Genomic DNA, 25,384 nt, shown 5'->3' on the forward strand with positions numbered 1-25,384 from the left:
AACTATGCCCTCCGACGACTGTGAAACGTAGCTGTCACATTGTACGTGATCCCAGCTAACCCCATAGCTTATAGATTTTAAATGCAGTGTCCAATGCTCGGTTACCTCTGGATATTTAGTTGCAAAAATAGAAATGGTGTTTGAAGCTGCAACTTTGCACTTGTATCATATATGTATCATAACATTGAGAGATCCAAAATCAGCTCGGACTACTGCCTTAATGTGTGAACATTTGTAAATTGAAACTAACATTGCAAAGGTTATTATAATGCATTCCCCATATCAGTGATGCATGTTGTTTGTATGAGATTTAGAAGATTTAGACTTTAGCGATACAGTGAGGTAACAGGCCCTTTGACTCACCAAGACCACGCGGACCAGCGATCACCCCGTACACTAGCACTGACCTACACTCTTTATAATATTACTGAAGCTTTATTAAAGATATGGTCTCCATTCATTGATTTATTACAAGCATAGTATGGTGCGACACAACTCTGAAAATAAGCCGATTCACGAACTGGGTGATGAGTGTGGTAAGATATGAAGCAGGTATATCCCTACACAAGGGTTCCTTTTTTCTTTCTTGTTTTCTTTTTCTTCTCTTTTTTCTCTTTTCTTTCTCTTTTTTTTTTACAGTTGTATGTGATTTTGTCTTTATTTTTCTCCAGGCTATCACTTGTTCACCCCTGGACTGCCCATCTGGCACTCTAGGGGTTTACACATCACTACTTCCTTCACTCTTTTCTTCTCTCGCTCTCTCTTGATCTACCTTTTTCTTGTTAAATTTAAAATAGACGTTGCACACAAAATGTTTGCCACATGCCGCGGTTTATACTACTGTACACTGCTTCTAATAAAAATACAAATTTAAAAAAAATAATAATAATAATTTTACTGGCTGATTAACCTACAAACCTGTACTTCTTGGAAGTGAGGGAAGAAACTGGAGCATTTGGAGAAAACCTACGCGGTCACAGGGAGATCATGCAAACTCCGCATCTGTAGTCGGCATTGAACCCGGATCCCTGGCGCTGTAAGGCAGCAATTACCGCTGCGCCACTGTGCCGCCCCCAATATAATTTTTGCCATCTTGGTACACAGGTTAGTAATGTGAATTTTCCAATGGTAATGTGTCAGGAATTAAGTTCACCAATAAGAGAATTGGCTCCATAAGAGCTGAAAACTCACGTGGCTATTTCCATGTGTAAAACTTTACACCAGATATTTAATGACCTCCATTATAAAGTGCATCAAAAGTCTAGCTCAACCCAGCCCATATTTAACCAGATATCGTTGTCAGGAGCACAAAATTGCCTGGTTTTACACACACAGTAACACAAAGATATTAGGGTAGAATGCAGCCACGTTTCTGTTGACAAGACTAATCCGAAACAAATTAGCAGAACAGGTTTATGAAGGATTTTTAAAATATCAACACCAGCACAGACTGTCCATTATAAATCAACATCCCATCCTTTCATCTTCTCAAGTTATAAATTATAAATTCATGGTTCAATGATTCAGTGTGCATACTGTGTGGAATCTTATTTTAGAGCTAAATATATAAAGAGCCACAGATGGTGGAAATCTAAAATAAACACAGAAAATGGTGGAAATATTTATCAGGTCCGATTGACACACATTTGTAGTCAGAAAGAGTTAATGTTTCAGGTCAATGATCATTTGTTTGAATGCACCTCCTCCAACCTCATCTACTTATCCGCTGTTCCAACTCCTGTACATCGGCAAGTCCAAGCGCAGGCTCGGCGATTGTTTCGCTGAACACCTCTGCTCAGTCCGCCTTAACCTACCTGATCTCCCGCTGCTCAGCACTTCAAATCTCCCTCCCATTCCCAATCTGACCATTCTGTCCTGGAGGAACAGCACCTCATATTTCGCTTGGGTAGCGTGAACATTGACTTCTCTAACTTTAAATAGCCCTTGCTTTCCCTCTCTCTCCATCCCCTTCCCCTTCCCAGTTCTCCCACCAGTCTTACTGTCTCGACTACATTCTATCTCTGTCCCGCCCACTAACCTGACATCAGTCTGAAGGGGCTTGACCCGAAATGTCACCCATTCCTTCTCTCCATAGATGCTGCCTGTCCCGCTGAGTTACTCCAGCATTTTGTGTCCACCTTTTGTTTGAATTAGTTCAGTTTAGTTTAGAGATCCAGCATGGAAACAGGCCCTTTGGCCCACTGAGTCCACACTGACCATTGATCATCACCAGTTCACACTAGTTTTTATGTTATTTCCCCATTCGCATCCATTCCCTTTAGGGAAGGCATAGTTTAATTGATTAGGAAGATTATTTTTTGTCGCACAGCAGGGTCAATTTATGGAGGCTAATTACCAAACATAACCTGCAACAACCTATGGACCTGGACGTCTTTGGGTTGTGAAGGGCTGTGCAAGGCGAGGGACAACAGTTTGCGGGACAACCGGAATGGAGGCGATGGCTGCAACGGGCCTTTGTGGCCGGCTGCAGCTGGGACTGGGAAATGGCACCAAAATGGTTCCCCTTGCATATGGATTCAGTGGGCTGTTCTGTACATCCTGTACTAACTGGGGGCTGGTGCTTTATGTACAGTGATAGTCTTGCTCAGCTGTCTGCAAAATAAGTATTTCACTGTCTCGGTACACGTGATAATAAAGTAAACATTGAACCATGTGAGAGGAATCCGGAGAAAATGCACAGGGTCAGAGGACGAACATGCAAACTCCACACAGACAACACCCGAGGACAGTATCAAACTAGAGACGTAGATGCTTTAGGATGCACAGAAGAGGTAGTGGGTAGAACAAATGTTGGTAGCTTACTACGGACCCACAGAGGCCAAATGACACAGAGCACGAATGTCTCTATGAACTGTCAAATATTTGATTTCTAACTTTTCCTATTCTAACTTTTCCTATTCCTGACAGATCATCGACATCATGAATTCTGAAATCTGAAGGATCCATGTTCATCGCTAATCCATGTTCTCCAGAAATGCTGCCAGACTTTGTGCCTTTTATTTGACATCATAAATACACTGTTTCTCCAGGGATGCCTCCGGACCTCCCGAGTATTTCTAACATTTTTGTTTTCAAGTATAGGTGTTTGCATTGAAAATGTATCTCTTTCTTTTATTTATCGATTAAATGGAAATGTTCTTACCCTGCATCCTGGGCTTCGTGAGCTCGAATAATCGATAGCAAATTATTGTTTTGTAAAAATTCACAAACAGCTGGATAGCTGAAACAAAAAAAGTGTTCAATGAATAAGTTTACTTAAAAGAAGGAAATCCGTGATTTAATGCGTAGAATAAATCATGGGTCTGCCTCACCTGTAGAAGTAGGAGCATCCCCGCACTGTATTATGACTGAAGTGATCTTGTGTTTTCTCATTTCCAAAGTCCTCTGAAGGATCTGACCACAACAAGTCACACATTGGCCCAAAGGCAGGTGGCTCCTTAAACCTATCTAACTGTGAAGAGACGTACCAGGAAAACAAGAGTCAGCAATCAAATGTAATCCCAACTGAATGCTACGTCCAACTTCTACTTGGTTTAGAAACAGATCCCCAAGTCCTTGTCATCGCCAAGTCACAACCTCAATCCAATGGTATTCTGCAACTACTTTCTTTGCAGAAACAGTAGGTTCAGGGGAGGGGGGGTGGGAGAATGATCTCATCTCAGGAATAATTTTGTTGCACGTTAAAATGTTATCTTTGGGGCGAAACGGTGGCGCAGCGGTAGAGTTGCTGCCTTACAGCGCCAGAAACCTGGATTTGTTCCTGATTACAGGAGCTGACTTTGTACGTTCTCCCCGTGACTGCATGGATTTTCTCCGGGTGCTCCAGTTTCCTCCCACACGCCAAAGACGTGCAGGTTTGTAGGTTAATTGGCTTGGTGTAATTGTAAATGGTCCCCAGTGTGTAGGGTGTACAGGAATCGCTGGTCGATGCGGACTCGGTGGGCCGAATGGCCAGTTTCCGCGCTGTATCTCTAAACTAACTCTCTAAACTAAGACATTCATACCCCATGAATGAATATAAAAATATTGGAAGGCACTTCCAGAGCAGAGATCAACTGAAACATTGGTTCAAATGGTGGCTGTGAGGTTCCAAAATAAATCGGTTAATGTAGCTTTCACTTTCAAATACTAAACTGCTTGTCGGTCAATTTGTAGATTTTCCGTGCTGTATTCAAGTGGGGGGGGGGGGGGGGAACTTAATTAATAATTGTAAAACCAGAAATGTTGACGATTGTGTCCATATATTGGTGGTGAATGGACACAAAGTGCAGGAGTAGCTCAGCGGGTCAGGCAGCATCCCTGGAGAATATGGATGGGTGACGTTTCGAGTCTGGACCCTTCTTCAGAATGATTGTAGGGAGTAGTGTTTCCCCCCCATTTGCTTCAGAGGTCAACAACTAACTCTTTAGTCTTGGTGGCATTAAGGGCTAGGAAGAGGAAGCATCCTGACCCGAAGCGTCACATATCCATGTTCTCCATGGAAACTGCTGAACCAGCTGAGTTACTCCAGCTCTTTGCATCCTTTTTTGTAAATCAGCATCTGCAGTTCCTGAAGTCTGAAGAAGGTTCTCGACCCTGAATCGTCACCCATTCCTTCTTTCCAGAGATGCTGCCTGTCCCGCTCAGTTACTCCAGCACTTTGTATCTATCTGCAGTTCCTTATTTTTGTATTTGTGGTGAATATTAAATTAGATGGATTCAACTAACATCACGAGAAAACGGAACATGGGAAAACAGAACTGTCACCGGAACCAAAGGAACAGGTTAATGAATGGGTCACAAATGTAGAACTCATGTGGTATTAGCCTTTTGAGGAGGTGACGAAAAGTATCAAATGTTGAGAAGTGGTTCCCATGAGAAGTGGTTACCATGTAAAGTGAGTTTGTATCAGGAAGCACTGGGGAAAGCAGAAATCTCCCCTTCAGTGTCACCAAACTTAGACATAAAACAAAATAGTAATCATTTATGGTTAAAAAAATACAAGCCAAAACTATCAACACTTTTCTGCGAGAAAGGATCAAGGGACTGGAAATTATCAGTTGGACACCAAATTACTCCACAGGGATTAAGTTTCTTAAAGGAGCAATGTTTGCACTTTTCCCGCAAATGTTGACAGTTTTGAACTGAGTCGCTCTGGGACTGAAGCTGGTTGGTAAAATAGTCTCTATTTATCATGGGAAACAGGCTTGCTTGAAAACTGAAACAAAACGACACAGTGCTGCAGTAACTCAGCGGGTCAGGCAGCATCACTGGAGAACATGGAGAGGTGACATTTTGGGTCGGGACCCTTCTTCAGGCTGATTGCAGAAGGGAAAAGAAAGCTGGAAGAGAGGTGGGGACGGGACATTGCTGACAAGTGATAGGTGGATACTGGTGAGGGGAGACAGTTTGATGGTCACAATGTTGGACAAAGGCCAGCATTGAAAAGACAAAATGTGGGGGATAAGGAGGTGTGAAATGTGAATCTAGAAGGTGGAAGGGGATGGGGGGAAAGCGGAAAGAAAGAAATGGGTGTGCATCTGGGTGTGGCACAGCGAAGAGGGAGGGTGGATGTAGATTAGTTACCCTACATTAGAGAATTCAACGTCATACTGTTGGGTTGTAAGCTACACCAACGGAATAGGAGATGCTGTTCCTCCAGTTTACGTGTGGCCTCACTCTGGCAATGGAATTGTCAGTGTGGGAATGAGAAGTTGAGTTAAAATGGTTTCCGGTCGGCCTTGGCAGACTGAGCGCGAGTCTGCAGTGAAACAGTCGCCAAGTCTATACTTGGTCTCACCAATGTAAAGGAGGCCACACCGGGAATACCGAATGCAGTGGACGAGGTTAGAGGAGATGCATGTAAACCTCTATTTGACAGAACTGCTTCGAAGGTACCTGGGTGGATGGGATGGGGGACGTTTTGGGACAGGTGCATCTCCTGCAGTTGCAGGGAAAGGGATGGCTTGAGTGGGAAGGGATGAGTGAACCAACTAGTTGCGGAGAGAAAGAATTGGAGGGTGGTGTCGGTGTATGTTTGGAACAAGGATTGTTCGACTTAACCGACATAAAGGCAGGCATAGCTGTGGACCATGGCTACACCTTTAACTTGAAGAAAGTAAGAGGAGTGAAGAGAAGTTGTTGAGGGCGATGACAAGTTCTGCCAAGCGGAGGAGAATGTTAGTAAAGGGAAACTGATTGTGTCTGTTTCAGGACGAACATGAGACCCTTGGGACCCTCCAGAAGAGGAATTTCACATTTCAAGCCTCTCCTTATCTCACTGTTAGTCTTTGCCACTCATGCCTTTGCCCAACCATCTGACATCAAAACCTGCTGTATCTACCTATCACTTGTCATATCGTGTCCTGCCCCCGCCCTCTCTTTCAGCTTTCTTCCCCCCCCCCCTACTGTAATCAGTCTGACAAAGGGTCCCGACACAACACGTCGCCTATCCATGTTCCCCAGAGATGCCGCCTGACCCACTGGGTTACCCCAGCACTTTGTCTTTTTTTGTAAACCAGCATCTGCAGTTCCTTTCGCCTACATTCTCTTGGAGACCTTCTAAAACTCAAAGTACATCAGGTTTATATGTTTTAAACACAAAGACAACAATAAATGATTAACTATCGTTTTGATGGTTATAATTGAAGGATGTGAGTACAGACAAGTAACTGCACAATCACATATTTACAATGGGAGTATAATGTAGCTGCCAAGACAGCTGAATATTCAAACATCTTTGCTGGGACAAAGTAACTTATATGGGTGATCTAAAGGCTTCTGAGGACAGAGAACACAGACACACAAAATTAGAGTAGTGAGAGCAGACTCTGTTTCACTCTTTAGACTTTAGCGATAGTGTGGAAATAAGTCCTTCGGCCCACCGGGTCCGCGCCGACCAGCGATCACCCCGTACACTAGCACTATCCTACACACTCGGGATAATTTTTATAATTTTTACTGAAGCCCATTAACCTACAAACCTGTATGCCATTGGAGTGTAGGAGGAAGCCGGAGCACCCGGAGAAAGCCCACGTGGTCACAGGGAGAACGTACAGAAATAAATCATAGTCCAGATCAAACCTGGGTGCCTGGCGCTGTAAGGCAGCAACTCTACCGCTGAGCCACTCACTGTGCTCTTGATTTGGGGACCTGGGGTGGAGGGTATTGCACCGAGATGTTCCCTGCAACCTGTTTCTCTCGCGGTTCAGACTCGCCAGCCGCCTGCCACTTTTGCGGGCTGGAAGAGTCTGTGTACCACGTGTACATGGAGTGCGTGAGGCTGCAGCCACTGTTTCAATACCTAAAGGGGCTGCTCCTGGCTGCATTTTTCACCCACCATCCTCATCTTTGGACACCCTGTGCGTAGGGGAGAGGGTAGGGCTGAAGATGTCCCGGTTGGGTTGCTCCTGGGCCTGGCCAAACTGACCATCTGCGAGTCAAGGCGCCAGGCGGTGGAGGGCTCTACCCGAGCCGGCTGCCTGCCCCTTTTCCGGGGATACGTCCGTGCCCGGGTGCAGATGGAAAGGGAATACGCCCTGTCTACGGGCACCCTGAGGGAGTTCCGCGGCCGCTGGGCACCGAGGGGGGGTTGAATGTATCCTGGACAAGGATTGGTATATAGTTGTTTAGCAGTTGCTTAGCATATTTGTTTTGTCTTGTATTATGGTGGTGTTTTGTTTTAATGTATTGTAAATATTATTTTAATATTTGAATAAATGTTTTTGATTTAAAAAAAACTGTGCTCTTGAGAACACAAATTCCCCAATTAGTGATAGACAAATATGACTGTGCTAGATGCTCCAAGTGACACAATGTTAAGTATGGAAGCTTCTTTCATCTCTTTCACAATGGTGCAAAATAACTTAAGTTGAGGATTTCTGATGATCCATTTCAGTTGATGCATCCAACAACAAGTCATGGTCGCAGGAGTAGACAGCCTGTCTCCATGCAAAACAAGACACAAAGTACAAGAGTAACTCAGCGGGTCAGGCAGCATCCTTGGAGAACATAGAATAGGTGACATGGAGGTGGGGGAGTGGGGGGGACGAAGGGAGAGAAAGCTTGAAGGGAGGAAGGACAGGACAAAACGTGGCAGACAATACGTAAACACGCTGGTGCGGATATTGATAGGCAATTGGAAGGACAACAGCTAGAGATGGAAAAATGATGTGACAAAAGGATTCAAGTTGCGAATTGTAAAAACAGAGGTGGAGGGGAGAAACCTGTGGAAGTGTAGGTGGGGCACAGGGAGGTGGCGGGGAAGGAAGTGGGGTGCATGGGATAGAAAGAGTAGGGGAGGGGTGTTAAGAGTTTACTTAAAATTGGAGATGTCAATGTTCATGCTGTTGGGTTGTAAGCTACGCAAGTGGAATACAAGGCGCTGTTCCTCCAGTTTTTGTGTGGTCACATTCTGGCAGAAAGATCAGTATGAGAATGGGAAAGGGAGTTTAAAAAGTCAGTAACCGGGAGATCTGGTAAGCCTAAAAGCCCTGTCCCACTGTACGAGTTCATTCAAGAGCTCTCCCGAGTTTAAAACAAAAATCAAAATCGTGGAAGCACGTAGAATGTACGTAGCGGGTACGTCGGAGCTCGGGGACGTGTCTTAGCGGCTCGTAACGCTAACGGCAGGTACTCGGGAAGACTCGTGAAGATTTTTCAACATGTTGAAAAATGTCCACGAGAGCCCCGAGTACCGATGAGCGGCCATTACCGTAAATCTCCGAGTTTGAATCAGGGCAAATGAACTCGTACAGTGGGACAGGGCTATTAGCAGACTGTGTGCAAGTGTTTGGCGAAACAGTTGCTTGGTCTAGCCCACATCGGGAACACAGGATGCAGTAGATGTGGTTAGAGGAGGTGCACTTCAACCTCTGTCTCACCTGGATTGATTGCTGAAGTCCCTGGATAGTGGCAAGGGGGAAGGTATAGGGACAGGTGTTACATCTCCTGCGGTTACATGGAAAAGTACCAGGGGAGTGAGTGCTTTGGGTGGGAAGGGATGAGTGAACCAAGGAGTTGCAGAGGGAGCCGTCTCTGCGCAATGCAGAAAGGGGTGGCGATGGGAAGATGTGACTGGTGGTGGGATCACATTGAAGGTGACGGAAATGTCGGCCTGTTTGTAGGTCTGTTTGCAAAGATGTCTAAGTTCAAACTAATTTGTAACTTCAACATACATTAGAATAGATATTCTGAAGACTGGTTCTTGTTTTGAATTAATGGCTGATATTTCCACAATTTTATAACTCCTAAATAATCCCAAACACACTACCGTGGGAAAGGATTAGGGGACTGGGAGTTACAGTTGGACATCACTAATTCCATGGGTATTTCTTAAAGGAACAAAGTTCTCAGGTTTTAAAAATCTGAGATGAAGGCAACACTCCAAATAAATATATTTTGTACTTTAATTACACCATCCTGCCATACAGATCAGGTAACTGATTTGAAATTACAAACAGAAACTGTGAAGCTTTGCACACAATACATTTCCAGCACGGTGGCGCAGCGGGTAGAGCTGCTGTCTTACAGCGCCAGAGACCCGGTTCGATCCTGACCACGGGTGCTGTCTGTACAGAGTTTATATGTTCTACCCGTGACCTGCGTGGGTTTGCTCTGGGTGCTCTGGCTTCCTCCCACACTCCAGAGACGTACAGGTTTGTAGATTAATTAGCTTCAGTAAAATTGTAAATGCTCCCTTGTGTGTAGGAGAGTGCTGGTGTACAGGGTGATCGCTGGACCCAGTGGGGTGAAGGGCCTGATCCCGCGCTGTATCTCACAAAGATAATTTCTCTCCAACACCTCAGGAAGAGTTCCCAGTGCTATGATGATTTGTGCAATTGTATCGAATGTAAAATACTTACTCTTCTAATATCATCTAAACTATGAATTTCCGGTGAAAGTCCCCCATGGACACAAAGAAACTGCTGGTTCAGAAGAGCAGCAAGAGGAAGGCAGTCAAAAGCATCCATACAGGCATCGTACACTCTTTCAGAATATTTGATTTTACCTATTTGGAGAAACTGAAGATTAAAATTCAGCTATGGAACGTTTCATAATATTTAATTTGCCATTTTGACCAGTCTTACCATCAGCTTTTTCCTCCTCTCTCAAATATCCTTTTGCTAAAGGTAGCCCTAGCTGTCTCCTCCCCTTCTCAGTTCTCCCTCAGCCCTCTGGCTCCTTCTCCCTTTCTTCTTCCCCCACCCTGCATCAGTCTGAAGAAGGGTTTTGGCCTTTTTCGAAATGTTGCCTATTTCCTTCGCTCCATAGATGCTGCCGCACCCGCTGAGTTTCTCCAGCACTTTTGTCTACCTATCCTTTTGCTAATGTTTATTGATGGAGCTTCTCAGCTTCCAAACAGTTATTTATCTCCCAAACTAAGCACCTTCTCTTCTCCCTATTCTCTCCACCCATGTTATTAAACATCGAGGCTCCAACCATCCAGTGATCACAGGATGAAAGTTGAGCAAAGTAGGCAAGGCCTGGCCACTCAATCATAAGGTTCCTTACATACATAATCATATAGCATGCATGGAAACAGGCCCTTCGGCCCAACTTTCCAATGCCAACCAAGATGCCCCATCCTTGCCCAACCCCAGTTCAGCCCACATGCCTCTAAACCTTTCCTCATCCACCTGCGCTCATTCTACCCACACATACACACCTGCCGAAAATCAGAGCTTCTTCATCTCAGCAAAAGGATTAAGGTAGTGCCACTAATAATTTGAACTGGAGTTTACCCCTTCTCTCTTGCACATGGACTGTCTTCCATTAACCAGATCAAAAATACATCCCCTTCAACATTACACCAGTATTTTCCCCCACTTCAGTAAAGTTGTCACCTCCTTGGGCAATCATTCCAAGCCAGTAACAGTTGCTGTGCACTGCCAAAGTTATTGACCGGGATAAAAGAAAACGCTGAACCACCGTGTTACTGGACTGATACTAACTTGGACGTTCTACCTTGTTGCGGCCCTTACATTTTTGTTATCTGCTCTTTCTCTGTAGCTGGGACATTAAATTCTGTACTCTGCGTCCTTTCTCTTTTTGCATTCTGTCGTACTCATGTATGGCCTGATTGTAATCATTTACGGACGGTTTACCTAGATAGCATGCAAAATGAAGGTTTTCACTGTATTTCGGTAGACATGATAATTGGAAACCAATATCAAGTTATAGCAGAAATTTTATTTGTGAACACAAAGTTTTACAGAAGGTCAGAAATTAACTTCAACTATTTTACTCTGAATGTCTCTGTGACCGGGCTACAGAGACTGTCGATTAACCAGTACAGGCTCCATGCAAAAATCACAGTGTTACTATTTGCCCAACAATAACAACTGCAGAACTGTACAGTCATCCCAGTCCACAGAAACCACAGGGCAAACAAAAAACATCTTGTCACTATCAATCACCCCGACTATTATAAAGAGAGTCATTAACTAAAAGGCTTACTCGATGCAACACAAGTTAATATTTACTTACATTCTTGTTTAAATGTGAAATATTCTGTGAGGTGTCTGCATTCATGATTCCCTCGCAAAAGGAACAATGTACTTGGGTATAAAATCTTGAGGGTCCACAAGTAGAGAACACACTGTTACAAAACAAAACACACACACACACACAATCAGGTTTGAAGTTATTGAAACTTTACACAAACAGTTCAAGCCCTCCAAGGGGAATTAGTGAAAAACAAAGTTTACATCAGTACAGCTGACCATAGTTTATTTTTAATAATTCACTGATTGATACAAGATGAGCTTTTGTGGCAAAGTCTTGGGTAATGTTTCTCATCATTTTTATTTTTAAGCATGGGCAATAGAATAAGAACTGGAAAAGATTTTCCATGACACAGTAACCAAAGATTCTCTTGTCAAACTCAACATCGGTTCGATACCGAATAAAAGCCCCTTCAATTCTTCCGTCATACGATAAGTGAGGGGACTGCACTAGCTAGAAACAAACTCCCTGCAGAGCAGACAATATGTCTCGGAAGGAACTGCAGATGCTGGTTTATAGGGGGGTTGCACGAAAGGTCACTGGGTCAGAGGGCTCGACGCACGGAGCCGCTAAATCCACCTGGAGGACATCCGTCACTTCCGGTATATGTTATTAATGCTAAAAACGCGTACTTTCCTACCTGTTAAAAACCGCCAAAATGTTGAATTTTTGCGCTGAAACAAATTGTGGGAGTCGGGGTAAGTGTGAGAGACATGTACCCAACTTTAGAATTCCAAACGTGAAGCGAAATGAAGGTATAGAGAAGCGAGAGCTGAAGGGACAACAGCAGCTAAAGTGCTTGGTAAACATTGGCCGTGCAGATATCGGAATTGAAAATATTGGGAATTATCACGTTTGCTCACTGCATTTCATCAAGTAAGGCATTATTTGTGTTTTTTCTTGATTCCTTTGGTATCTAAAAATTCTCAGAAGTGATAAATCTGGCTGTAAATTTTTCTTCAGATGCGTTTTCATTTTGTATGTAAAAACCCACGGGAACCATGGGCGATTTAAAAAAATTACAGCCAGATTTATCACTTCTGAAACTTTTTAGATGCCAAAGGAATCAAGAAAAAACACCTTAGTTGATGAAATGCAGTGATCAAAAGGCCAATGTTCGCCAAGCACTCTGTCTGTTGTTGTCCCTTCAGCTTTCGCTTCTATCTACCGTCATTTCTCCTCACTTTTGGAATTCTGAAGTAGGCTAAATGTCTCACCCGCTTATCTCGATTTCCATAATTATTTACAGGCAAAAATTGCCAAATTCAGCGGGTTTTAACGGGCCCGCTACGCTGGAAACAATGGTAAGTGCCTACCTGCAGTTCATCGCGTGTAATCCATTTGGAGTAGCGTAGCAACAGTACGGGTCATGGGTCGTGACCCGACTGCCGTGAAACCTCCCTATACCGAAGATTCACACAAAGTGCTGGAGTAACTCAGCAGGAACCAAGGTCAGGCAGCATGGAGAAATGATAGGTTGAGAGACTTTCAGGATGTGTCTCAACCTGAAACATCACCCACAGTGCCCTCCATAATGTTTGGGACAAAGACCCTTCATTTATTTATTTGCCTCTGTACTCCACAATTTAAGATTTGTAATAGGAAAAAATCACATGTGGTTAAAGTGCAATAGACAATAGACAATAGGTGCAGGAGTAGGCCATTTGGTCCTTCGAGCCAGCACCGCCATTCAATGGGATCATGGCTGATCATCCCCAATCAGTACCCCGTTCCTGCCTTCTCCCCATATCCCCTGGCTCTGCTATTTTTAAGAGCCCTATCTATCTCTCTCTTGAAAGCATCCAGAGAACCTGACTCCACCGCCCTCTGAGGCAGAGAATTCCACAGACTCACCACTCTCTGTGAGAAAATTGCACATTGTCAGATTTTAATAAAGGCCATTTTTATACATTTTGGTTTCACCATGTAGAAATTACAGCAGTGTTTATACATAGTCCCCCCATTTCAGGGAACCATAATGTTTGGGACACAGCAATGTCATGTAAATGAAAGTCGTCATGTTTAGTATTTTGTTGCAGATCCTTTGCATACAATGACTGTTTGAAGTCTGCAATTCATGGACATCACCAGTGCTGGGTGTCTTCTCTGGTGATGCTCTGCCAGGCCTGTATTGCAGCCATCTTTAGTTTATGCTTGTTTTGGGGGCTAGTCCCCTTCAGTTTTCTCTTCGGCATATAAAAGGCATGCTCAATTGGGTTCAGATCGGGTGATTGACTTGGCCACTCAAGAATTGACCATATTTTAGCTTTGATAAACTCCTTTGTTGCTTGAGCAGTATGTTTGCAATCATTGTCTTGCTGTAGAATGAACCGCCGGCCAATGTGTTTTGAGGCATTTGTTTGAACTTGAGCAGATATAGGATGTGTTTATACACTTCAGAATTCATTATGCTACTACCATCAACAGTTGTATCATCAATGAAGATAAGCGAGCCAGTACCTTCAGCAGCCATACATGCCCAGCCCATAACACCCCCAGCACCGTGTTTCACAGATGAGGTGGTATGCTTTGGATCTTGGGCAGTTCCTTCTCTCCTCCATACTTTGCTCTTCCATCACTCTGATATATGTTAATCTTCGTTTCATCTGTCCTTGACCTTTTTCCAGAACTGTGGTTGCTCTTTTAAGTACTTCTTGGAAACTGTAACCTGCCCATCCTATTTTTGCAGCAAACCAGTGGTTTGCATCTTGCAGTGTAGCCTCTGTATTTCTGTCATGAAGTCTTCTGCGGACAGTGATTATTGACAAATCCACAATTGAGAGTGTTTCTGATCTGTCGGACAGGTGTTTGGGGATTTTTCTTTATTATAGAGAGAATTCCAAAACGCAAGATAATATTGAAGCTTAGACTTCAATGGTAGTATAAAACTTCCATCCTCCACAGCTGAAATGGTTGACTATTGCCAGTTCCAGGATAACCCTCCTTTCCTGAGCAACCAGTTCTGTGAACAGAAAACTATTTAAACTGCAGCATAAACTAGCAAACCCAATTTGCTTGGCTGATATGAGTTCTGGTAGGAATTATTAAATAGCAATCAGCACAATTCTAAACCACACTCTCAAGTTTAATTACAGCAACCCAGCTGATTTTGTGCCCTGATTAGCTCATTTAGAGGAGAACATAATCTGGAACTAATTGTCAAATCCAAAGCCGCACGCCCTTTTATTTCAATGCACTGTTTGCACACTTCTACAATGTGTTATGCTGCTGAACCAGGACACAGATAATTTATGTGTAGGAAGGAACAGCAGATGCAGGTTTATACCAAAGAGAGACACCGAGTGTTGGAGCAACTTAGCGAATCAGGCAGCATCTCTGGAGAAAAGGTAGAGGTGATGTTTCAGGTTGGAACCCTTCCTCAGATATAGATCATTTATAGTTTTTTGTTGAGAATATTTAATGTTTGATTCACTGAAGCTTTAAAAGGTAAGAAAAGCAAGACTAACACATACCCAGATTCAATAATGAACATTGCAGTAATTTAATTCAGCGGGTCAGGCAGCATCTCTGGAGAAAAGGAGTAGATGACATTTCAGGTCGAGACCCTTCTTCAGACCTTCGTCTCGACCCGAAACGTCACCTATTCCTTTTCTCTAGAGAGGCTGCTTGACCCACCGAGTTACTCCAGCTTTTTATGTCTATCTTCAATTTAAACCAGCATCTTCAGTATAGTTCAGTATAGGATTAAAGAGGTTCATCTGCAGTTGTATAGGGCTCTGGTAAGACCACATCTGGAGTATTGTGTACAGTTTTGGTCTCCTAATTTGAGGAAGGACATCCTTGTGATTGAGGCAGTGCAGCATAGGTTCACGAGATTGATCCCTGGAATGGCAGGACTATCATATGAGGAAAGATTGAAAAGACTAGGCTTGTATTCACTGGGGTTTAGAAGGATGAGGGGACACCTTATAGAAACATATAAAATTATAAAAGGACTGGACAAGCTAGATGCGGGAAAAAAATTCCCAATGTTGGGCGAGTCCAGAACCAGCGGCCACAGTCTTAGAATAAAGGTAATTTAAGAGGTAATTTAAGACTGAGGTGAGAAAAAACGTTTTCACCCAGAGAGTTGTGAATTTATGGAATTCCCTGCCACAGAGGGCAGTGGAGGCCAAGTCACTGGATGGATTTGAGAGTTAGATAGAGCTCTAGGGGCTAGTGGAGTCAAGGGATATGGGGAGAAGGCAGGCACGGGTTATTGATAGGGGACGATCAGCCATGATCACAATGAATGACGGTGCTGGCTCGAAGTGCCGAATGGCCTCCTCCTGCACCTATTTTCTATGTTTCTATCTGCAGTTCCTTCCGACACATTGCAGTAATTGCCATCTTCCTCCTTCTCCACCCTTTGGACAAAGCAAATTCTTTAAAAAATAAAATGAAATTTCACAGCTCTGCTTACCTCTATGCTGAAATATCCTCGGTCCACATAATCGCCAAGGAAGAGGTATCTGGTGCTGGCTGGTGATCCTCCCACTTCAAACAGCTTCATCAGGTCAAAGAACTGACCGTGAATATCACCACATACTGGGAGAAGACAGCAGATGGGTTTGAAACTCAAGAGCACATTGATCAATAGAAGATCAATAGATACCAATGGTGAAATTGTGCTATGAAAAGCTATACCTTTAACATGATTCATTAACAATGAAGTTTAAACATCCAAATGTACCACATAATTTACTGTAAAAAACTTGTTATCATAAAAGTTAGATTAAATGATCAGACTTTTGCTATAATTTATGGTGCCACCAATTTAGAATAGCAAGCTCCAAGACTTGAAACCAGTAACAAAACCAACCGGTAATTAAATAGATAAAGGAATGTTAACCTCCCAAACTCGAGGTAATTATCTGTTGTCTTGACTAACAGCTGCTAACTCTGCAGACTGGCTGACTGTTAATATTGAAACCTTCTGTCTTGTTTATCTCCTACTCTCACTAGCAACGGTGGCTCAGCAGCAGAGTTGCTGCCTTACAGCGCCAGAGACCCAGGTTCGATCCTGACAATGGATGCTGCCTGCACAGAGTTTGTATGTTCTCCCCGTGATTGCGAGGGTTTTCTCTGGGTGCTCCGATTTCCGCTCACACACCAGTCGTACAGGTTTGCAGGTTAATTGGCTTTGGTCAAGATTGTAAATTGTCCCTAGTGTGTAGGATAGTGCTGGTGGGCTGAAGGGTCCGTTTCCACGCTGTATTTCTAAGCCAAACTAAACTAGGCCATTTGGAAAGCACAACTCAAACAGTAAATTCTTAAGTTTAATGATTTACAATAGGTGTCAAATTCCAGAGTTACATTCCTAAACCTGAAGTGAACAGCAAGCAGTAGCACACTGAGCCCATAAAAATGGAACAGTTATTTCAACTATGTTTTGCATCAGGTTTCTAATGAGGTGAAAGTAAGATAAACGAAATGTGACACTTTAAAATCAGTGTGAGATTATTATTGTATAAATGGTAGCTCTCAACGCCTTACCCGTTATTGGTGCTTCAACTTCAATCATTGTCTTTTCTCTCCTCAGAATTTCAGCTCCATCATTAATAATTCGAAGTGCAATTTCTTCGTCTACACGGCCTTCTTTAATTAAGTGATTTTTCAAAACATCCAACCTTGGTTTGCCGTCAACGTTGAAGATCTCCTCGATGGACAAACGAGTAGTTGGTGGAAAGGGAACAGCTGCAAGCAAGACACAGAAGATACAATAAGGTGTCATTTCTTATCAATGTACTGTGCCCTCCATAATGTTTGGGATAAAGACCCATCATTTATTTGCCTGTACTCCACAATTTGAGATTTGTAATAGAAAAAAATCACATGTGGTTAAAGTGCACATTGTCAAATTTTAATAAAGGCCATTTTTATACATTTTGCTTTCACCATGTAGAAATTACAGCAGTGTTTATACATAGTCCGTCCATTTCAGGGAACCATAATTTGGGACACAGCATTGTCATGTAAATGCAAATAGTCAAGTTTAGTATTTTATTGCATATCCTTTGCATGCAATGACAGTTTGAAGTCTGCGATTCATGGACATCAACAGTTGCTGGGTGTCTTCTCTGGTGATGCTCTGCCAGGCCTGTATTGCAGCCATCTTTAGCTTATGCTTGTTTTGGGGGCTAGTCCCCTTCAGATTTCTCTTCAGCATATAAAAGGCATGCTCAATTGGGTTCAGATCGGGCGATTAACTTGGCCACTCAAGAATTGACCATTTTTTAGCTTTGAAATACTCCTTTGTTGCTTTAGCAATATGTTTGCGATCATTGTCTTGCTGTAGAATGAACCGCTGGCCAATGAGTTTTGAGGTATTTGGTTGAACGATCATTCTCAACAAAGAGTAAGAAAAGCGCACATTTTATTCAATTGTGAATGGCAGTTCCATTAAGTGACACTGATAAGTTTCTTTCCTCATCTGCCCTCTACTTCCAATTCTGTCAATGCATTGTTTAATGCATTATGCATTAAACTAATCATTGTATTTATTTATAAACTTCCAGATAAAGTAAAGGTACCTCCGATGATGAGAAAGAATTTTCAAAATTCATCTACATAAACTAATTCAAAACTGCATATCTTCAAACCAGAATTATTAAATTGACTTGGGCAGTCACGGTGGCGCAACGGTAGAGTTGCTGCTTTACAGCGAATGCAGCGCCGAAGTCCCGGGTTCGATCCTGACTACAGGTGCTGTCTGTACGGAGTTTGTACGTGACCTGCATGGGTTTTCTCCAACATCTTTGGTTTCCTCCCACATTCCAAAGACGTACAGGTTTGTAGGTTAATTGGCATGATAAATGTAAAAAATGTCCCTAGTGTGTGTAGGATAGTGTTAGTGTGCGGGGATCGCTGGTCGGCGCAGACCCGGTAGGCCGAAGGGCCTGTTTCCGTGCTGTATCTCTAAACTAAACTAAAACTAAACTGAAGCCTCTGATATGTCATAGGAGACATGTCCTTGTAAAATGACCCTAGCCTTGGCCCTGTTCACCCATCTTCGTCCATCGAGCATGGACACAAGATGCTGGAGTAACTCAGCTGGACAGGCAGCATCTCTGGATACAAGTAATGGGTGACGATTCAAGTCGAGACCTTTCCTCAGCCTTCGTTTAGCAGATTGAGAACCTTTTCTATCTGGCTCTGTGCCATATGGACCCTAAATTCCCAGCTTAATCGGGCAGAAGGCCACTACAGCTGATCTTCAAGCTGCAATCCCTAAGTTGTTGAAACTATTTCAACTCTCAACATTAGGTCAATAAATTGGTAAAGTACTGTAAAGTCTGTGGAATAATGAGCTGAACCATTGGATATTCATGGAATGGAGGTATATGGATTGTGCATAGGCAGATGCAATTAGATTATCTTGGTGCCTTGTACGGCACTGACATCGTTGGTCAAAGGACCCGTTTTTGTGCTATACTGATCTATGCTAATCATGAGAATCAATATAATTTGAAACGGAACAGACAGAATCAAAAAAATAATGAAAATTACAATACTTTCATTGAGCTGTCAATGTGCACAAACTAATCACGGTATTTATTTGTAAACTTCCAGATAAACTAAAGGTGCCTCCAATGAAGCAAAATATTTTTTTTAAATACATCCACATAAACTAATAAAAAACTAAATGCTTTCACCCAGTGTCATAGAATGTCACAAAGTGTGGAAACAGGCCCTTCGACCCAACTTGCCCACACCGACCAACATAGTCCCACCTGCATGCGTTTGGCCCATATCACTCTAGATTTATCCTGTCCATGTACCTGTCTAAAAGGAACCAACAGCTAGTTCCATATACCCACCACCCACCCCTCAGATACCTATTAAATCTTTCCCCCTCACCTTAAGCTAAGTCCTCAGGTTCTCGATTCCCTATGGGCAAAGGTCTCTGTGCATTTACCTCGTATATTCTACTCATGATTTTGTACACTTCGATAAGATCACCCCTTATCATCCTGCGCTCCAAGGAATAAAGTCTTACCCTGCTCAACCTCTCCTTATAGATCAGGTCCTCGAGTACTGGTAACATCCTCGTAAATCTTCTCTCTACCCGTTCCAGTTTGACAACATATTTCCTATAACATGGTGACCAAAACCGAACGTAATACTCAAAATGTGGCCTCACCAATGTCTTAGATAACTGCAATATGACCTTTCAACGTCTTTGCTCAATACTCTGACAGATGAGGGCCACCCTATCTACCTGTGATGCCACTTTCAAGGAACCAGAATGACTAAATTGATGTGCTGAAACCTCGGTTATTTCGCTCGTATTAAAACACCTCAAGCTATGATTAGTTTAGTTTCATGATTTGGACCCACTCAATGAAGGAATTATATTGCATTCAAATATAGGTCCACCACCGATTTTCCAGCAACTGGTGGTCTCGTTTTAATTCGGACAAAATTCCGCCACCTCTGGAATTCCCCCGAAAATATAGCGCCTAGTCCGGGTGAGGTGGCCGATCTTGACCTCATCGGGACTTCCGTGCCGATCAGTGGGTCGAATTTGCCCCGTGTGGCCAAGGCTCTGGAACTCTGGCCTGGCCGGAGCCAGCAGATCCGTTCCCACAGCTGACTTCCACAGTTGACTTTGCGGGCCAGTATCTCGGCTACTCGGTGGTCCAGGCGGACCGTTCCTGTACCGTTGCCGACTCCTCTTTGAGGCCCTGAGCTCTGTTGGTCCGGCAAAACGGATATTCCAGAAAGGCTCTGGAACCAAGGGTACTGGAAAATTGTTGGTGGACCTGTAATTGGTTCTCTCAAATGCTGAATTTTTTGCAATTCAAAACCTTCATGCCCAAACGTTTGTGTACTGTTTCTGCTGCGTGAGAAGTGTGAAGGTTATGTAAGATAATGGCCATGGGGAAAGCAGCAAAGGGAAACCAAGGATGTCCTTACAGGGAAACCCCTGCTGCCGTGTTACATCAATCACAACGTCTGCAAATGGGATCATCACAGCCAGAAATACATATCAGTCTGAAGACAGACTGTTTACCATATCCTATGTCATTCGTTTCGAGTTGCGATAAGAGTGACCACTGACATTTGCTGTTTTAGCATTCCGATGTGGGTGTGGGCAGAGATAAGGCATATTGAAGGGGGGGCACTGTCATAATTTGGAAGAAATAATTTGTTGAAACCTATGACATAATATAAATGAGTCAGGAAACATTGAATATATGGGCAACTTGGACAGCAGCACAGAGTGTGCTGAATATAGCTGATCACAGCAGTGCATCGCTGCTATTTGAGAAGATCGACATTTGGCAGTGGATTACTGTGGAATTTCCCCATGCAAAAGCACAAGATCAATTGAGGCTTCCTAATCTTACACATTCCTTTTCCTTCCATTTTCCCCCTCTTTTAAAGGTACTAGATGCCAGGTCTCTTCAATACATCACTTTCAATGCACAGCTTTGAGATAAGTGCATGGATATATAGCTAATTGAGTATTGTACCAGTCTGAAGAAGGGACCCGATTCAAAGCGTCGCCTGTCCATTCCTTCACAGGTGCTGCCTGACCTGCTGAATTACTCCAGCACTTTGTTCTTTTTTTTGTTGTAGATTCCAGCATTTGTATTTTCTTTTGTCTCCATGTAAAAGCCTAGTTTGGATGTAATAATGTTTAAGCAAACTGGCTTACTGAATGACCCGAGTGACAGGTCTCCAAGAAAGAAATTATCACACGGTGACAGAATTCAACATTCACAATGAGAGCGAGAAATTTGAATTGGAAACAGCCGTTTGTATTTAAATAAGGAGAAATACAAAAGAAAAAGGATTGAGACACAAGATGCCGGAACCGTGAAGAAACACCAAACTGTCGGGGTTGGGGGAGGGTAAGGAAGGTGAAGTTCATATAGTATAGGAGCAGAGTTAGGCCATTTGGCCCATCAAGTCTACTCTGCTATTCAATCATGGCTGATCCATCTTTCCCTCTCAACCCCATTCTCCTGCCTTTTCCCCAGAACCCCTGACACTGCCTTAAAAATACTCAATGACTTAGCCTCCACAGCCGTCTGTGGCAATGAGATCCACAGATTCACCACCGCCTGACTAAAGTAATTCCTCCTCATTTCCTTTCTACAGGTACATCCATTTATTCTGAGGCTGTGGCCCCTGAAAGAGGAAACAAAACAAGGTAGCAGAACATTTCTGTGGCCAGAAGGTGGGGATCAATTCAGAATTCAATAATGGATGAATACAAATAAACACAAAGAGAATAAACTAAAAGGGCAATATTGACAAAGGGGCTTAATTACTTAAAAAGAAAGTACATCAATGAGAACATGGGTCTATTGGAAAATAATTACAAGGAAATGGCTTAGTTTAGTTTAGTTTAGAGATACAGCATAGAAACAGGCCCACTGAGTATGGGATGACCAGCGAACCCCGTACATTAACAATATCCTACACACCAGGGGCAATTTTCCATTTTACCAAGCCAATTAACCTACAAACCTGTACATCTTTGGACTGGTGGCGGGTACCGGAGCTCCCAGTGAAAACCCATGCAAGTCACAGGGAGAACGTACAAACTCCACACAGACAGCACCAGTAGTCAGGATTGAACCGGGTTACAGTGTGGAAACAGACCATTTGGCCCACTAGTCCGTGCCGCCCAGCAATCACCCTAAACCATTCCTGCAGACCTGAATTTCCACCAATAATTGTCAGCTTCCCAACTGCCTGAAGAAAGCTGGAGTATGTGGGGTCAAATGTCTGTGGTTTATGTCTACATTTTGCATGCTAGTGGTAAGAGAATTTCACTGACTCTGGAATGCTAGGAAAGTTTGATTGAAGCTGACACCCATCTCATGAATTTCCCAGCTATGTGTAGCAATGTTACAAAATTTTGAGATTTTAAAAATCAAGTCTGTAATTTATCCCATCAGATAAAGCATAAAAATAAGTTTAATTTGACATCTAATTCACTTTCATATCTCAAGTATTTAAAAAGTTATGGCCATTTTCATACTCGGAAATGAGCATCTTGTTCCCTATTGATTTTCTATGGACATAACAAAAAAGTTGTGATCGTGAACAGTCAAAAGCCCATAACTTTCTTAAAAATTAAGAGAACTGAATGAAATTTTCAGTTATCATAGATTGAAGCATTCTGAAACAAATATAAAATAATCTTACTTGGATGACCTGAAATTAAAGCATATAATTAGTTAGTTACCTAATTGTAGCTAATTTCAGACTTCAATTACTAGATCTAAACATCTATCCATTTCTTAATAAATGATTAACATTTTTAAATAGCCTAAATGTCCAAATAATATTCACAAATAATTCACAATAAAACATGATTTTAAAATCTCATTTACATTAATTTATAGGCCAAATGGAAGGAATTCAGTGTTCAATTGCTGTAAATAAATGCCCATTTTAAATCAGCTTTCCAGTGGGTCCCTGTGGAACGCGCTGGTTTAGAACGTTCACATTGCGGTAGATTTGTGCCTCAAATGCCGAGAAAAATACTGCGCGATATAATGGGCCCAAATTGAGCTACTCGCAATATTAAATTTTGTATAAAAGCAACTTTAGAAGCCCTTTTGAATGTAAAAATATACAACCTACCTTCTGCTATTTTCTTTATGAGACCCTGCGGTTGCTGACGGTCGCGGGTTTAAAGATTGATTTTTAAACTACTATAACTATTATTCAAGGCCTTTAAACCTAATAATAGCTTTTGCGACGGGGTCTATCAGCGATTTTTCGTTAATAATTAACTAGGCTGAACATTTTCGATTGGAACAGCTTAGAGAAAATCGCGTTTTAAACCCGCCCCCTCTAAACGGCGCCAAAATCGCGCACAACCTCAGCGGCAGATATTCAGCGACGCTTCAGGTAGGCTTTGCAACATACCTACTATGTGTAAATATCGTCAAACTTCAATCTTCAAACTCAGTTACAAAAGCACAGCACAGAAACATTGACCAACGTCAAGCTGTGTTGGAGTCAGCTGACTCAAGATGTGTGTAAATCCAATACATTATGCAGGAAGAGGGTGGTGAGTACCTGGAACACGCTGCCAGGGGTGGGGGGTTGAAACAGATACATTAATGGCATTTAAAATAGGCACATGGATAAGCAGGGCATGGTGGGGTAATAGCCCTGTCCCACGGTGCGAGTTCATTCCAAGAGCTCTCCCGAGTTTAAAAAAAAATCAAACTCGTGGTAGGCACGGAGAATGATCGTAGCGGGTACGTCGGAGTTCGGGGACGTCTCTTAGCGCTAACGGCAGGTACTTGGGAAGACTCGCTAACGGCAGGTAAGCACGGGAAGACTCGTGTAGATTTTTCAACATGATGAAAAATGTCCACGAGAGCCCCGAGTACCGACGAGTGGCCATTACCGTAAATCTCCAAGTTCGAATCAGGGCAAACTCGGGAGAGCTCTTGGAATGAACTCGTACCGTGGGACAGGGCTTTATGGGTTATAGGCAGGTAGGCAAGTGATGGTCTTGACATCATGTTTGGCACAGACATTGTGGGGCCCAAATCCTGCTCTTGTGTTGTACTACTATTCTCTGTTAATGTTTGACTAAGATATGAGTATTTTGAAGATAGATACAAAATGTTGGAGTAATCCTCAGTAGGTCAGGCGGCATCTCTGGAGAACATACTCATTCAAACACCTCCCTCCCCTTCCCCTCCCTCTTCTTTCAATGTGGGAAGAAGGGTGACGTTTCGGCTCGGGATTCTTCTTCAGAATGATTGTAGTTGGGGGCGAGAAAAAAACTCAGAGAAATCAGGGGCGGCAACAGATGACTTCAGGCAAGGAGGTTGCCCGATAGGCTGATTGTTGGCTGGAGATGATGTGGGCCCAAGCGGGATGCATCGTTGCGAACTGTGGAACTAGTTAACGGACCTTTAGTGGAGGAGGGGGGGAGGGGGTAGGGGGAGGGGGAGGAAGGTATTTGTAAGAGTATTCTGTCCTTGGGATGAGAACAATGTTGCCTGGGTTGTTTTACTACTCACGTCAGTCACGACGCTGGATGTCGGGAAACCTGAAGATGATAAAGCTCATAGGAAAACACCGAGGTGCTAAATAGATGCCACTAGGCCCTTAATATGCTGGTGACAGGAAAGACGGATCCAAGACAAACATTTGGGGGTGGGGCAGATAAGGGGAGAATGTCACTGTGTAAATGAACTTCTTTCCTGGATGTTACTGAGCATTGACTGTTCTACACTCCACCTATCGAGGCAAACAGTGGATGTATCTTAATTTCCTCAGCGATGCCATGAATAGTACTGAGGCCATACGGAGTTAATGGACGAGTGAGAATCACCACTCTCGTGGTAGTGTCTGCAAATTTCTCATTATATCATTTTTATTTTATCATGATACTATTTTAATTGATATCAACAACTTCTGAGAATTGATTACAAGTGATGCGCTCATAATGACATAACATGGTACAGAACAGAGTGCCAGTTCCACTGTTTGCATCTTCCCTTGTTATCCCTTGTTATCACCTCTTTTACAGCCAACAATGGACCATTGTGGGCTCCACCTTCCCTTGGTCCTTGGTGCCGGCTCTGATTTGTTCTGGACCTTTTCATGCCTCTAGTTTCCCTTCCCCGACTCAGTCTGAAGAAGAGTTGAGCCACAACGTTACCTTTTATTTTTCTCTAGAGAAGCTGAATTACTCCAGCAGTTTGTGTCTATCTTTGGTGTGAACCAGCATCTGCAATTCCTTCCTATACATAGAATGGTACAACACAGGAACAGGTCCTTCGGCCCACAATGCCTATGCCGAGCCTGATGCTAACGTTAAAGTAAACTCTTTTGCCTGCACAATTCATAATCCTCCATATCTATGTGCCTGACTAAACGTTTTGTG

The 25,384-nt window shown here is 43.1% G+C and overlaps 1 protein-coding gene and 1 non-coding gene across 4 annotated transcripts in view; both read right to left on the reverse strand.

Annotated features, from left to right (window-relative positions):
- ppp3cb (protein phosphatase 3 catalytic subunit beta) overlaps positions 1-25,384 on the reverse strand; it is an 87,973-nt gene that overhangs the window by 34,085 nt on the left and 28,504 nt on the right. For all 3 annotated transcript variants that reach the window (XM_033012847.1, XM_033012845.1, XM_033012846.1), the window contains exons 2-7: positions 17,002-17,202; positions 15,929-16,053; positions 11,488-11,599; positions 9,864-10,009; positions 3,333-3,472; positions 3,164-3,241 (exon numbers count right to left, since the gene is read on the reverse strand). In XM_033012847.1, the coding sequence (XP_032868738.1) occupies positions 3,164-3,241; positions 3,333-3,472; positions 9,864-10,009; positions 11,488-11,599; positions 15,929-16,053; positions 17,002-17,202 (802 nt within the window). The remainder of the gene's footprint in view (positions 1-3,163; positions 3,242-3,332; positions 3,473-9,863; positions 10,010-11,487; positions 11,600-15,928; positions 16,054-17,001; positions 17,203-25,384) is intronic.
- Positions 11,249-11,386, reverse strand: LOC116966589. Its single transcript, XR_004410062.1, has one exon. It is a non-coding gene; the product is annotated as a small nucleolar RNA SNORA84 (small nucleolar RNA).

The sequence above is a fragment of the Amblyraja radiata genome, chromosome 37 (assembly GCF_010909765.2).
Source record: "Amblyraja radiata isolate CabotCenter1 chromosome 37, sAmbRad1.1.pri, whole genome shotgun sequence".
Classification (NCBI taxonomy): Eukaryota; Metazoa; Chordata; class Chondrichthyes; order Rajiformes; family Rajidae; genus Amblyraja; species Amblyraja radiata.